Here is a 14,704-nt window from a genome sequence, read left to right as displayed (position 1 = left end):
TTCAAAGTTTTCCCAATTTTTCGGCTGACTGACTGACCTTCATTTCTTAAAGTAATGATGGCCACTCGTTTTTCTTTACTTAGCTGCTTTTTTCCTGCCATAATACAAATTCTAACAGTCTATTCAGTAGGACTATCAGCTGTGTATCCACCTGACTTCTCCTCAACGCAACTAATGGTCCCAACCCCATTTATAAGGCAAGAAATCCCACTTATTAAACCTGACAGGGCACACTTGTGAAGTGAAAACCATTTCAGGGGACTACCTCTTGAAGCTCATCAAGAGAATGCCAAGAGTGTGCAAAGCAGTAATCAAAGCAAAAGGTGGCTACTTTGAAGAACCTAGAATATGACATATTTTCAGTTGTTTCACACTTGTTTGTTATGTATATAATTCCACATGTGTTAATTCATAGTTTTGATGCCTTCAGTGTGAATCTACAATTTTCATAGTCATGAAAATAAAGAAAATTCTTTGAATGAGAAGGTGTGTCCAAACTTTTGGTCTGTACTGTATATAGCATCCCTGTAGTGTCCCTGTAGTGTGAATGACCCCCAATACAGGGGGTGGGGGTCGCATCTGGTTTTATAATGACAGCGGGGCCCGTGCAGTGACTGTATTCTACTACACGGGCCCCGCTCACTGTATATAATCTTATCTATAATTGTAGGCATTGTTAATATATAAAATTCAGGGTAATCAGCGCCTGTATTACTTACAATCGCTCAGTAGCAGAGAGGAGGAAGGAGGCAGGCCGGGAAGACGGGCGCTGGCAGCGTAAGTCACTACGTCACGCGCCTGCGCCGCCCACTTTATGAATGAAGCAGGCGGCGTGAGCGCATGACGTAGTGACTCACGCTGCCAGCGCCCGTCCTCCCGGCCTGCCTTCTCCCTCATCTCTGCTACTCTCACTGCACGGGCCCCGCTGTCATTATAAAACCAGATGCCGTCCCCCAGCCCCTCCTCCCTCTCAGCTGATACACCCGCCGCGCGGCGTTGCGGCGCAACGTATCATTGAAAATTCGGCAAAATGTAGCATTCGCCCCATAAGACGCACTATTTTTCCCCCTCTGTGCGTCTTATAGTGCGAAAAATACGGTGGATTGCATTTGTCTTTAAAATGAGTGTCCCCTTAAATGTTTCTCCCTTTCTTGATTACAGGAGACTGGTACTAAGGTCCTGACAAATACACAAATACTGCAGCCAGAGAAGAAATCTACCAACTGCATGATGTTTCAACAACCAATGATGTATAGTAAGAAACTGTAATTTTACTTTTTTTGTTATATTATGGAGCTGTAGGACATTAGAATGAGTTTAATTATAACATTTTGATTTGACAATATATAATTTCTAATTTGTAGTGTTGAGCGAGCATGCTCGGCCGAACTGCTATTCAGCTCGAGCATCGCTATGCTTGGCACACGGCGGTACTTGGCCGAGTACCGCATATGCTCGAGCACCATGCTTGATTCTCCTCCCCGCACGTTTTGTGGCAGCTATACAGCCAATAAACATGCAAGTATGGCTACTGGCATTACAGTGGCTGGCCGTAACACGTCATCGGGTGCTATATAGCACCAGATGATCCATGTTTGGCTCATTTGTAGTCAGGGAGAACTGCGCTTCAGAAGGGACAGAGAGTGTAGGGAGTCTGATCGCAATCAATTCAGTAGAAAAACATTTCAAAGACCCAAAAGTCCTTTTAAGGACTATTGTGTGTGATGGCAGGCTGGCAGTATTTTATAGCTACAGTACACATTTTTTCCATCATTTTAAATAATTTTTCTATAGAGGGTGTCTGCAGTGACTAGAGACATCTGTCCAATACCTTCTGTGTGTCAGGGCCAGAGATTGGAGAAATATAACTGAAATCTTGTCGAATAGAATACTTATACAGTGGCTCACCAGTTCAGTAATAGGGAATGAGGTGCTCTATCATCGGCACACCCAAACGCCGTTAGATGCAAGGGAATAAAATTATAGGTAAGTATGAGAGGCACGCTCTCACTAGTTGCTGCACGGAATGAGTATGGGGACAATTGTAATAAAATTGCGTTTTTATTTTATAATTATAAAAAATATAAAAAAAATAAAAAAATGTCAGATATGTTGTTTGAAATACAATAGTGTAAACGAATAAGAAAAATAGAGGTAAAAACAAATGGAGGTGGGGGGGTTCTCTTTAAGTGTTGGAAATCTGCATTAGGATTTCTTTGCTGGTTACCATAAGGTGCCTAGTGCTGGCTGGGTATAAGCTGAGTATACTAAAATATAGCGTGTTCTCCACTAGACTTGGCTAAATGTGTGGAACTGTTATATAGTGTGTTAAGTACGATTATACATAATTTCCATCAATGCTGAATACATCAAATATATATACGCTGAATACATAAAGTGCCAGGTGCTCAATATGGTGGTGGGGTACATAGACGTGCTGAGTACATAGATATACAAACCTATGCTGGATACATAAAGTGCCAGGTCTTGGCTGAATACAAAAAGTGCTAGGTGTGATTTAAAACCTTAGTTGATAGTGCTATAGACTTTGACTTCTTAAAAATGGGGAACGGTACACATTGATTATTTACCAAAAATATTCGGCCTATTTGAATGATAGATATGATGCTAGTTCATTAGGTGATCAGGATGGTTGCCAAAGTGGCTATTACCAAAGGTAAAGTGATATCATAAATACAGGGTGGGCCATTTATATGGATACACCTTAATAAAATGTGAATGGTTGGTGATATTAACTTCCTGTTTGTGGCACATTAGTATATGTGAGGGGGGAAACTTTTTAAGATGGGTGGGTCCATGGCGGCCATTTTGAAGTCGGCCATTTTGAATCCAACATTTGTTTTTTCAATAGGAAGAGGGTCATGTGACACATCAAACTTATTGGGAATTTCACAAGATAAACAATGGTGTGCTTGGTTTTAACGTAACTTTACTCTTTCATGAGTTATTTACAAGTTTCTGACCACTTACAAAATGTGTTCAATGTGCTGCCCATTGTGTTGGATTGTCAATGCAACCCTCTTCTCCCACTCTTCACACACTGATAGCAACACCGCAGGAGAAATGCTAGCACAGGCTTCCAGTATCCGTAGTTTCAGGTGCTGCACATCTTGTATCTTCACAGCATAGATGATTGCCTTCAGATGATACGAGATGTGCAGCACCTGAAACTACGGATACTGGAAGCCTGTTCTAGCATTTCTCCTGCGGTGTTGCTATCAGTGTGTGAAGAGTGGGAGAAGAGGGTTGCATTGACAATCCAACACAATGGGCAGCACATTGAACACATTTTGTAAGTGGTCAGAAACTTGTAAATAACTCATGAAAGAGTAAAGTTACGTTAAAACCAAGCACACCATTGTTTATCTTGTGAAATTCCCAATAAGTTTGATGTGTCAAATGACCCTCTTCCTATTGAAAAAACAAAAGTTGGATTTGAAATGGCCGACTTCAAAATGGCCGCCATGGTCACCACCCATCTTGAAAAGTTTCCCCCCTCACATATACTAATGTGCCACAAACAGGAAGTTAATATCACCAACCATTCACATTTTATTAAGGTGTATCCATATAAATGGCCCACCCTGTAGAGTTAGTTCAGGTTGGTGTTATTCACTTGTTCTTTGAGTGTTGTATAGAAGAAATTGTAAAGACAAAAGTTAGTTCCACTTTAAATATCCTTAAACATTAGGTTTTGGTACATTACCACTCCGCTGTGTGCCGTTCTGTTCGTCCGTATCGTCCATGATCCCTTTTGCCCTGCAAGGACCTACGCGGCGTCCCACGTGGTCGGTTATGTCTATGCCGTAGCGTCCCACGTGACAAGGGCGAGTCAACACGTCACTCCCGGAGGTGGTTGTGATTCGTCCTTGGATTCAGGGCGGAAATTCGCTTGGGGAGTATGAGATCGTGGTTAAGTTTAGGTCTCGGGTTATGCGGAATGTGGCATAAAATAAATTCCAGCGGTGGTGGTCCAATGATTTTGACTTGTATAGCCCTCAAGTTCCTTTCATCAAACGCGTTTCGGGGCCTGTTACTGCTCCTTCCTAGGCACCTTATGGTAACCAGTAAAGAAATCCTAATGCAGACTTCCAACACTTAAAGAGGACCCCCCACCTCCATTTGTTTTTACCTTTATTTTTGTTACTCTTTTACACTATTGCATTTCAAACAACATATCTGACATTTTTTTTTTATAATTATAAAATAAAAACGCAATTTTATTGCAATTGTCCCCATACTCATTCCGTGCAGCAACTAGTGAGAGTGTGCCTCTCATACTTACCTATAACTGAAATCTATTTTGCTTTTTCCATACTTTTGCGTACTTTTTCCATATACTGTGCTTGCCGTGAACTGTGACATCAGTGCCACATCTTGTGTGTCAAGCATGCATATAACATTTAATATGCGCAAGGCGAGCAGTAAGGGACTGGGAAGTGGCGTTGATGCTGATAGTTCACGCAGTGGCCGTGGCCCTGGGTGCTTTGAAACTGTGCCTTCTGCCAGAGCACAAGAAAAACTATTATCCACGATACCTATCTTCATGTCCCAGTTAGCAGGGTGTCGCAGGAGAAAACTCTTGAAGTCAGACCAGTGCGACCAGGTGGTCAGTTGGATTGCAGCAGGTAATGCTTCCAGTCGGTTAAGCACCACCCTGTCTTCCACAAAGTCCAGTTTCAGTAGCCAAGAATCTGGTCAACAGAATGCTCTCCCTGATCCTCCTTCCTCCCACCATGGAGAGTCTGGCCAAACAAGTGATCCGACACTCGGAAATTCCGAGAAGATCTTTTCATCGCCATTATTTGATTTGGCCCTCTCGCCAAGCACGCTTAAAGAGGGACATGAGATCTTGTGCCCTGATTTCCAACCTCTTGAGCATCCACAGTCACAAGAACATGACGGTGGGGAACGGCAATTAGAGTTTAATAAGGTGGATGATGATGAGACACAGTTGCCAATAAGTCAACTGCAATTACTGTTTTAAGAGGTTGATGAAGAGGATGAGACACAGTTGTCAATTACTGAGGTTGTGGTTAGGTCAACAAATCAAGAGGATGATCAGAGTGAGGAAGTGGGAGAGGAGGTGGTGGACGATGAGGTCACTGACCCAACCTGGGAAGGTGGAAAGTTGAGCGAGGACAGCAGTACAGAGGGGGAATGATCTGCAGCATGGCAACAGGCTGGAAGAGGCAGTGGGGTGGCAAAAGGGAGAATGCGGTCCATACAAAACAGAGCACCCCTTGCGTAAATTTCCCTTGCCAAGGGGTAGGTGTTCCACAGTATGGCACTTTTTTGAGGAAAGTGCAGACGACAATTTTTCGAGGAGTGCCATGCCCGCCTTACACCAACAAGTGTCCCGAAAGTGTCCCGAAATGTCACACGTCACAACGCAGTTACTGGGAAGGTCCACTTAACCACTGACACATGGACAAGTGCATTTGGCCAGGGAAGCTACATTTCCCTGAAGGCACACTGGGTGAACATTGTGGAGGCTGGGAGCGAGTCATACCCTGGGATGGCACAGGTGCTACCGACACCGAGGATTGCGGGCCCTAATTCAATCAAGGTTTCCGCCAGCACCTAGGTTAGTGGCTCAAACCACCACTTCTCCTCCTCCACCTCCTCCTCCACTTCCACCTCCGAATTATCCGCGTGCAGCACCAGTTAACCATCAGCCGGTAGCTGAAAGCAGTGTAGCACTGCAGTGGGGAAGCGTCAACAGGCCGTGCTGAAGCTGAATGCTTAGGGGACAAACAGCACACCGCCGCAGAGGTGTTGCAGGGGATAAGAGACCAGACTGAGCCCTGGCTCTCCCCACTCAACCGCAGCATGGCCGTAACTTGGTGGCGGCTTTGGAGCTCGGCAAGCTCACACACATCCCATGCCTAGCCCACATCTTAAACTTACTAGTTCAGCGGTTTCTTAAAACATACTCCAATTTGCCTAAGCTACTGGTGAAGGTGCGCCGCGTGTGTGCACATTTCTGCAAGTCATCGACTGCTTCAGCTGGTCTGTCAACGCTGCAGCAGCACTTGAAATTGCCAGATCACTGGCTGTTGTGCGACGTGAGCACATGCTGGAACTCCACGTTCTACATGTTGGCCAGGCTTTGTGAGCAGCAGAGGGCTGTAGTGGAATACCAGCTGCAACATGGTCGTTCTCTTTCCAGTCAGCTTCCGCTAATCAGAAGCAAAGAGTGGGCATGGATGTCTGACCTCTGTGAGGTTTTAAGAAACTTTGAGGAATCAACACAGATGGTGAGCAGCGATAACGCTATTATCAGCGTAACCATCCCACTTATGTGTCTACTCAAACGCTCGCTGCTCACAATTAAAGACGACACTGACGAAATGGGGGAAGAAGACATTACACAGGGTGATAGCCAGACCACCCTCCGTCTGTCTGCTCAGCGCGAATTGGACGATGAAGAGGAGGAGGAGGAGCAGGAGATGGTTGCCTCCGCTACAGAGGGTAGTACCCATGGAAGTCTAATTCCATCTGTTCAGTGTGAGTAGGCAGAAGAGGAGGAAGAGCATTTTAGACAACACGGATTACTGGGTGTTCACCCTTCTTGACCCCCGCTTCAAAGAGAACTTCTCTTATCTCATTCCTTAGGTGGAAAGGACGAGCAAAACGGTGCAATACCAGAAGGTCCTTGTTGAAAAATTGCTCCAAAAATTTCCATCTGACAACGCTGGCGGCAGAGTCCATAGTTCTTTGGCCAACCGAGGAGGGGAGACGAGGGGAACACACAGCAGTTCCAACAGAGGCAGGGCAACACTCTACAATATATAGGGAGGCTGAGCACTCTCCACCTGGACCACACAGAGGCTGATGCAATGAGTACTAATAATAATATTTATTACACCTAAATGCAGATCAATATCTAAAACAGTAATAAAACAAAAAATGTGCAATAAAATATTCAGAATAAAAACAGCATGGTAAATAACTGAGCTTACAATAAAATACAATGAGTACTTTATAAAACTCGGAATAGTTAATATATATAGTTAATATATCCTAGGTGTATAAATAATCTATGGAAGTTCAATATTAAATGATCGAAAGTGTGAAAAAAATCGAGAGGTATTCTTTGTCAAATAACTACTCGAATATTCAGGTAAGTGTCCGGACTACATTCGATAAATTTCTTTCGATTATTTAATTCAATTATTTCAATATATTCGATGAATATGCCCTGTCTGGCAAAAACAGTAATCACACTTGCAATTGCCGTCTGACTAAAGCACAGTGGCGTCCCACGTGGCTGAAGATGTCAGATCCGGCAGTACCTGGTTATGATAGTTCAGCTGGAGCGGTGCAGACAAGTTTGCAGCCCTCGATGTGAATATTCTCCAGTGGTCTTCTTGACTTTTTCAGGTGTGGCAGAAGTGTGAATCAAGTATAGCGTTGATCGTGACTCAGTTGGTATGTAGGTCAGGATATTGGCTGTATGCCAGAAAAATTAGTCAGAGTAAAGTTTTCAATCCGGGTTGTTGGGGTCGAGACGTTCATCAGCTGATGTGCGGGTCTTAAAACCAGACGCGTTTCGGGGTCTTTTCCTAGCCCCTTCCTCAGGAAGGGGCTAGAAAAGGGGCTAGGAAAAGACCCCGAAAGGGGCTAGGAAAAGACCCCGAAACGCGTCTGGTTTTAAGACCCGCACATCAGCTGATGAACGTTTCTACCCCAACAACCCGGATTGAAAACTTTACTCTGACTAACTTTTCTGGCATACAGCCAATATCCTGACCTACATACCAACTGAGTCACGATCAACGCTATACTTGATTCACACTTCTGCCACACCTAAAAAAGTCAAGAAGACCACTGGAGAATATTCACATCGAGGGCTGCAAACTTGTCTGCACCGCTCCAGCTGAACTATCATAACCAGGTACTGCCGGATCTGACATCTTCAGCCACGTGGGACGCCACTGTGCTTTAGTCAGACGGCAATTGCAAGTGTGATTACTGTTTTTGCCAGACAGGGCATATTCATCGAATATATTGAAATAATCGAATTAAATAATCGAAAGAAATTTATCGAATGTAGTCCGGACACTTACCTGAATATTCGAGTAGTTATTTGACAAAGAATACCTTTCGATTTTTTTCACACTTTCGATCATTTAATATTGAACTTCCATCGATTATTTATACACCTAGGATATATTAACTATATATATTAACTATTCAGAGTTTTATAAAGTACCCATTGTATTTTATTGTAAGCTCAGTTATTTACCATGCTGTTTTTATTCTGAATATTTTATTGCATATTTTTTGTTTTATTACGGTTTTAGATATTGATCTGCATTTAGGTGTAATAAATATTATTATTAGTACTCATTGCGCCAGCCTCTGTGTGGTCCAGGTGGAGAGTGCTCAGCCTCTCTATATATTCTATATTTCTTTTTGACTGGGTGAATCATTAGGCTTGTTAGCACCCATCCACAGCTATAAGCGGAGTGAGCCACCATATTCTCTATACTGTACAACACTCTACAATGCCTGGAACAATTTCACAACACCCGCCAGCACCCTCACCCTGATGTGCAGCCTAGTGTCACGAGGAGGGAAAAGTTTTGGAAGATGGTGAAGGAGTACGTAGCAGACTGTGTCAATGTCCTCAGTGATCCCTCAGTGCCTTACAACTACTAGGTGTCCAAGCTGGACACGTGGCACGAACTGGCACGCTATGCCTTGGAGGTGCTGGCCTGCCCTGCCGTCAGCGTATTCAGTGCTGCCTGTGGCATTATAACAGATAAGCTTATCCGCCTGTCAACTGAAAATGCTGACAGGTTGATTCTTATAAAAATTACCAAGGCCTGGGTTGCCCCAGACTTCTCGACTCCACCAGAGGAAAGCGGATGAACAAAGGCACTTTAAATGTGTTTAATGTACTGAACACACTGTATTCCTATCCACCCCTTCCACCACAAAAAAGGGTATATGGTTAAATCTTCCTTTTCTCATCCTCCTCCTCCTCTTCCATCATATCAACATGCTTATTCGTCGCATATAATGCCCTTAAATATAATTTTCTACAGGGTCAGCTCAACTGCAGGCCCTCACATATAGTGTTTTACAGGGTCAGCTCAACTGCAGGCCCTCGCATACAATGTTTTACAGGGTCAGCTCAACTGCAGGCCCAGGCATATCATGTTTTACAGGTTCAGCTCAACTGCAGGCCCTCGCATATAATGTTTTACAGGGTCAGCTCAACTGCAGGCCCTCACATATAATGTTTTACAGGGTCAGCTCAACTGCAGGACCTTGCATATGATGTTTTACAGGGTCATCTCAACTGCAGGCCCTCGCATATAATGTTTTACAGGGTCAGCTCAACTGCAGGCCCTCACATATAATGTTTTACAGGGTCAGCTCAACTGCAGGCCCTCGCATATAATGTTTTACAGGGTCTGCTCACCTGCAGGCCGTCACCTACAATCTTTTACAGGGTCAGCTCACCTTCTGATGACCACAGCGAAGTCTTGCCTGTTGGTACTCTGGCACACATGGCCGACTTCATGTTAGGCTGCCTTTCCCACGACCCCCGCGTTATGTGCATTTTAGACAACATCGATTGCTGGTTGTTCACCCTTCTCGACCCCCGCTACAAAGAGAACTTCTCATCTCTAATTCTTCTGGTGGAGAGGACAAGCAAAACTGTGTTATACCAGAAGGCCCTTGTTGAAAAATTGCTCCTAAGTTAATAAGGCAGACATCCGAATGGATCGCTGCTGTTACGGGGACATGCGATTGCTTAGAAGTTATCTAGAGTCAACAAAGTGGCAGCAGGTCCTCACCTACAAGTCCAGTCTCAGTAGCCAAGTGTCTGGTCAACACAATCCTCATCATGATGGCACACTGGGTGTACATTGTGGAGGCCGGAGCAAGTTGCCTGCTGGCACCAGACTTGCCCTCCAATAGATGCTCGTTAACGGAAAGTGTACTCATTCCAATAACAGGGCAGCTTAGGAGTGCTGTATTGTTATTTATTGTCACTACCTCCCTGAATCGGGAGTGGGTAATTGCCGCATGCCTGCTGCCTTCCTTGGATGCTTGTGCTTTACTAACTTGACCCACCCTCTCTGGGTGGTTCAGAATTAGGGGAAAAAAAAGGGGCAAGGCAACAACAGCCAATCAGATTTCAGCCATTGACCTCCCTTGGATGTGGTAGCCTTTTCTCAGGCTCCCTCTCTGGCATCGAACCCTGATTGCCCGTTACCCATGATCACCATGGTAGGCGCAGAAAAGAACATCGAAAGTTCATAGGGCAGATGTCCGAAGGGATTGTCGCTGTCACGGGGACGTGCAATCGCCCAGAGGTTATCTAGAGTCACCAATGCGGCAGCAGGCCCTCACCCCTAATGTTTTAGATGGTTAGATCAGCAGGCCCTTGCTCCAAATATTTTTAAGGGGCAACAGCAGGCCATCAATCATAATTTTTCAAGTGTGTATAGGAGTATCTCTTCCTTGTAATTTTTGGCACACATTAAAAAAAAGTATGTGAACCCTTTGGAATGATATGCATTTTGGCACACATTGGTCATAAAATGTGAACTGATCTTCATCTAAGTCACAACAATAGACAATCACAGTCTGATTAAACTAGTAAACACACAAAGAATTAAATGTAACCATGTTTTTATTGAACACACCATGTAAACATTCACAGTGCAGGTGGAAAAAGTATGTGAACCCCTTGACTAATGACCTCTCCAAGAGCTAATTGGAGTAAAGTGTCAGCCAACTGGAGTCCAATCAATGAGATGAGATTGGAGGTGTTGGTTACAGCTGCCCTATAAAAAACACACACCAGCTCTGGGTTTGCTTTTCACAAGAAGCATTGCCTGATGTGAATGATGCCTCGCACAAAAGAGCTCTCAGAAGACCTACGATTAAGAATTGTTGACTTGCATAAAGCTGGAAAGGGTTATAAAAGCATCTCCAAAAGCCTTGCTGTTCATCAGTCCACGGTAAGACAAATTGTCTATAAATGGAGAAAGTTCAGCACTGCTGCTACTCTCCCTAAGAGTGGCAGTCCTGTAAAGATGACTGCAAGAGCACAGCGCAGACTGCTCAATGAGGTGAAGAAGAATCCTAGAGTGTCAGCTAAAGACTTACAAAAGTCTCTGGCATATGCTAACATCCCTGTTAGCGAATCTACGAAACAAGAAAGGATTTCATGGGAGGATACCACAGAGGAAGCCACTGCTGTCCAAAAAAAACATTGCTGCACGTTTACAGTTTGCACAAGAGCACCTGGATGTTCCACAGCAGTACTGGCAAAATATTCTGTGGATAGATGAAACCAAAGTTGAGTTGTTTGGAAGAAACACACAACACTACGTGTGGAGAAAAAGAGGCACAGCACACCAACATCAAAACCTCATCCCGACTGTGAAGTATGGTGGTGGGGGCATCATGGTTTGGGGCTGCTTTGCTGCGTCAGGGCCTGGATGGATTGCTATCATCAAAGGAAAAATGAATTTCCAAGTTTATCAAGACATTTTGCAGGAGAACTTAAGGCTATCTGTCCACCAGCTGAAGCTCAACAGAAGATGGGTGTTGCAACAGGACAACGACCCAAAGCATAGAAGTAAATCAACAACAGAATGGCTTAAACAGAAGAAAATACGCCTTCTGGAGTGGCCCAGTCAGAGTCTTGACCTCAACCCAATTGAGATGCTGTGGCATGACCTCAAGAAAGCGATTCACACCAGACATCCCAAGAATATTGCTGAACTGAAACAGTTCTGTAAAGAGGAATGGTGAAGAATTACTCCTGACCGTTGTGCACGTCTGATCTGCAACTACAGGAAACGTTTGGTTGAAGTTAGTGCTGTTAAATAAAGTTAGACCAGTTATTAAATCCAAGGGTTCACATACTTTTTCCACCTGCACTGTGAATGTTTTCATGGTGTGTTCAATAAAAACATGGTAACATTTAATTATTTGTGTGTTATTAGTTTAAGCAGACTGTGATTGTCTATTGTTGTGACTTACAGTAGATGAAGATCAGATCACATTTTATGACCAATTTGTGCAGAAATCCATATCATTCCAAAGGGTTCACATACTTTTTCTTGCAACTGTATACAAGTAAATATACAGGAAAGAATGTTTAACAATTTTTCCTCTAAAATATATATATTTTTTCGGTTTTTGTATCTGTAAAAGTGGCATACAACTCGGACAACATGGTTCCCAGCAGCGACCTGAGATTCCAAGATGCATCGAGACATCCTCTCTATGCTGTTCCCAAACCATTTCGGTGGTGTTTCCATCAATTTCTGACCTTTTCCTATGAACCAGGCACCCTCCCCTCTTCAGAGCAGGGGGTGCCTCGTTTAATGCTTTGGTTCTCTTATTGACTTCCATTATACTCCAGCATCCCGATGTGTTCGGCCAGAGCACCCGAGCAGCCGAGCACTTTGGTGCTCACTCATCACTAGGGTTGAGCGAACCCGAACTGTAAAGTTCGGGTTCGTACCGAACTTTAGGATTTTTGGACCCCGGACACGAACATTTCAGTAAAAGTTCGGGTTCGGTGTTCGGCGCTTTTTTGGAGCTTTTTGAAAGGCTGCAGAGCAGCCAATCAACAAGCGGTTAACTGTCTGACCTTAGAAGCCATCACAGACATGCCTACTAATGGCATGGCTGTGATTGGCCAGTGTAGCATGTGACCCAGCCTCTATATAAGCTGGAGTCACGTAGCTCTGCATGTCACTCTGCTGTGCTTAGTGTAGGGAGAGGATGCTGCTGGTGATTTCAGGGAGAGAATAGGAGAGAATCTTTGCTCAAAATCTGAATCTAACTCAGCGATCTACATACATTGTGTTTTGTGGGTGCAGGGCACAATTTTTTTTATCCTGCCCTGAGCCCAGTGACCGAAAAAAAATAACTTTAATAAGTCATTTAGGTGGGCGGCAGCGGCGGCCATTTTATGCAAGCTCAGTGCACTAGCGCTGCATCTGAGCTTTTGGGACATTAAAAATCCCATTTTTTTGGGCAATTTGCAACATCTGGTGCATTTGCAGGCTTAGTCAGTGAATTTAAGCTAGAACTACAGCAATTTAAGCTAGAACTACAGCCATCATTTTCTGGGTTTTTAAAAACACACTTTTTGTGCCAAAAACCACTATTTTCCAGATCTGCAAGTGTTAAATTCAAGTTTAATATATACTGCTTTCATATTCTGTTACCAAAAAAAAAAAACTTTTTGGGCAATATACAACATCTGGATTAGTCAGTGTGCAATTTAAGCTAGAAATACAGCCATTATTTTCTTGATTTTTAAAAACACACTGTTTCCAGATTCCACAATTTTTCTGCCCTTGCAGCATCAGCGCGTGTGAAATTCCAGAGTTATATACTGCTGTCAAATTCAGTTATTAAACAAACACCCGTTTGGGCAAAAAAAAAATTGTTGGCAGCCTTTGCTGCAGATGTCATTGTGAGATACCGCCTTTACATACTGTCTTTCTATTCAGTTATTTGAAATAAAGCCATTTTGGGCACAATTTATTGATAGCGTCCTAGTGTGGATTAGGGCGTGTGAGATACACCCTTTAAATACAGGGGTTCTATTCAGGTATTTGAAATACAGCCATTTTGGGCCAACAAATTTAATTGCAGCCTAGTGTGGATCAGGGCGTGTGTATATACAGGGGTTATATTCAGATATTTGAAATACCGCCATTTGGTGCACAAATCTTTAATTGATGCCTACTGTGGGTCAGGCCATGTGAGATACCCCCTTTAAATACAGGGGTTTGATTCAGGTATTTGAAATACAGCCATTTTGGGCAAACAAATCTTTAATTGAGGTCTAGTCTGGTTCAGGCCGTGTGAGATACACCCTTTACATACTGTCGTTCTATTTTACTATTAATTAAACACCCATTTAGGGCAAGATCCTAAATTCGAGAAATATGAGAAGAGCATCAAATAAGGGATGTGGCCCAGGTCGTGGTGCTGCTGGTGGAGCTCCTGTTGCAGTGAGAGGACGTGGTCGATCTGTGCCAGCTACACGCACAAGTGAAAACCCTTCCTCAGGTGCGAGTAGGCGACAGAACCTGCAGTGGTATTTGGTCGGGCCTAATGCGGCTCTACGAATGGTGAGGCCTGAACAAGTACAGGCGATAGTAGATTGGGTTGCTGACAGTGGATCCAGTTCCTTCACATTGTCTCCCACCCAGTCTCCTGCTGAAAGACCACAGTTGGCACCTGCAGCCGATGTCCATCAGTCTTTCACCTCACCCCCTTGCACATCAGCCAAGCAGTCTGAGCCCCAAGTCATGCAGCAGTCTCTTCTGCTTTTTGATGACTCTGTTACCAGGGTTTCCCAGGGCCATCCACCTAGCCCTGCCCCAGAAGTGGAAGAGATTGAGTGCACCGATGCCCAACCACCTATCTTTCAAGATGAGTACATGGGAGGACCATCGCAGCACGTCTCGGATGATGATGAAACACAGGTGCCAACTGCTGGGGCTTTTGAAAGTGTGCAGACCGACAAGGAAGGCAGGGGTGAAGACTGGGTGGAAGATGATGTGGAGGACGATGAGGTCCTCGACCCCACCTGGAATCAAGGTCATGCGAGTGACCTATGTAGTTCTGAGGAAGAGGCGGTGGTCGCAAAAAGCCACCAGCACAGCAGAAGAGGGAGCAG

General features: G+C 44.2%; 1 protein-coding gene across 1 annotated transcript in view; it reads left to right on the top strand.

Moving 5' to 3' along the window:
• The window catches only part of LOC121005467 (alpha-2-macroglobulin-like protein 1), a 288,965-nt gene that overhangs the window by 97,385 nt on the left and 176,876 nt on the right, over window positions 1-14,704 (top strand). Inside the window, exon 17 of the mRNA XM_040438235.1 lies at window positions 1,162-1,255. Within this exon, the coding sequence (XP_040294169.1) occupies window positions 1,162-1,255 (94 nt within the window). The remainder of the gene's footprint in view (window positions 1-1,161; window positions 1,256-14,704) is intronic.

The sequence above is a fragment of the Bufo bufo genome, chromosome 6, assembly GCF_905171765.1.
Source record: "Bufo bufo chromosome 6, aBufBuf1.1, whole genome shotgun sequence".
Taxonomy (NCBI): domain Eukaryota; kingdom Metazoa; phylum Chordata; class Amphibia; order Anura; family Bufonidae; genus Bufo; species Bufo bufo.
Note: the sequence above shows the minus strand (reverse complement) of the source record. Positions and strands in the feature narration are given on the sequence as shown.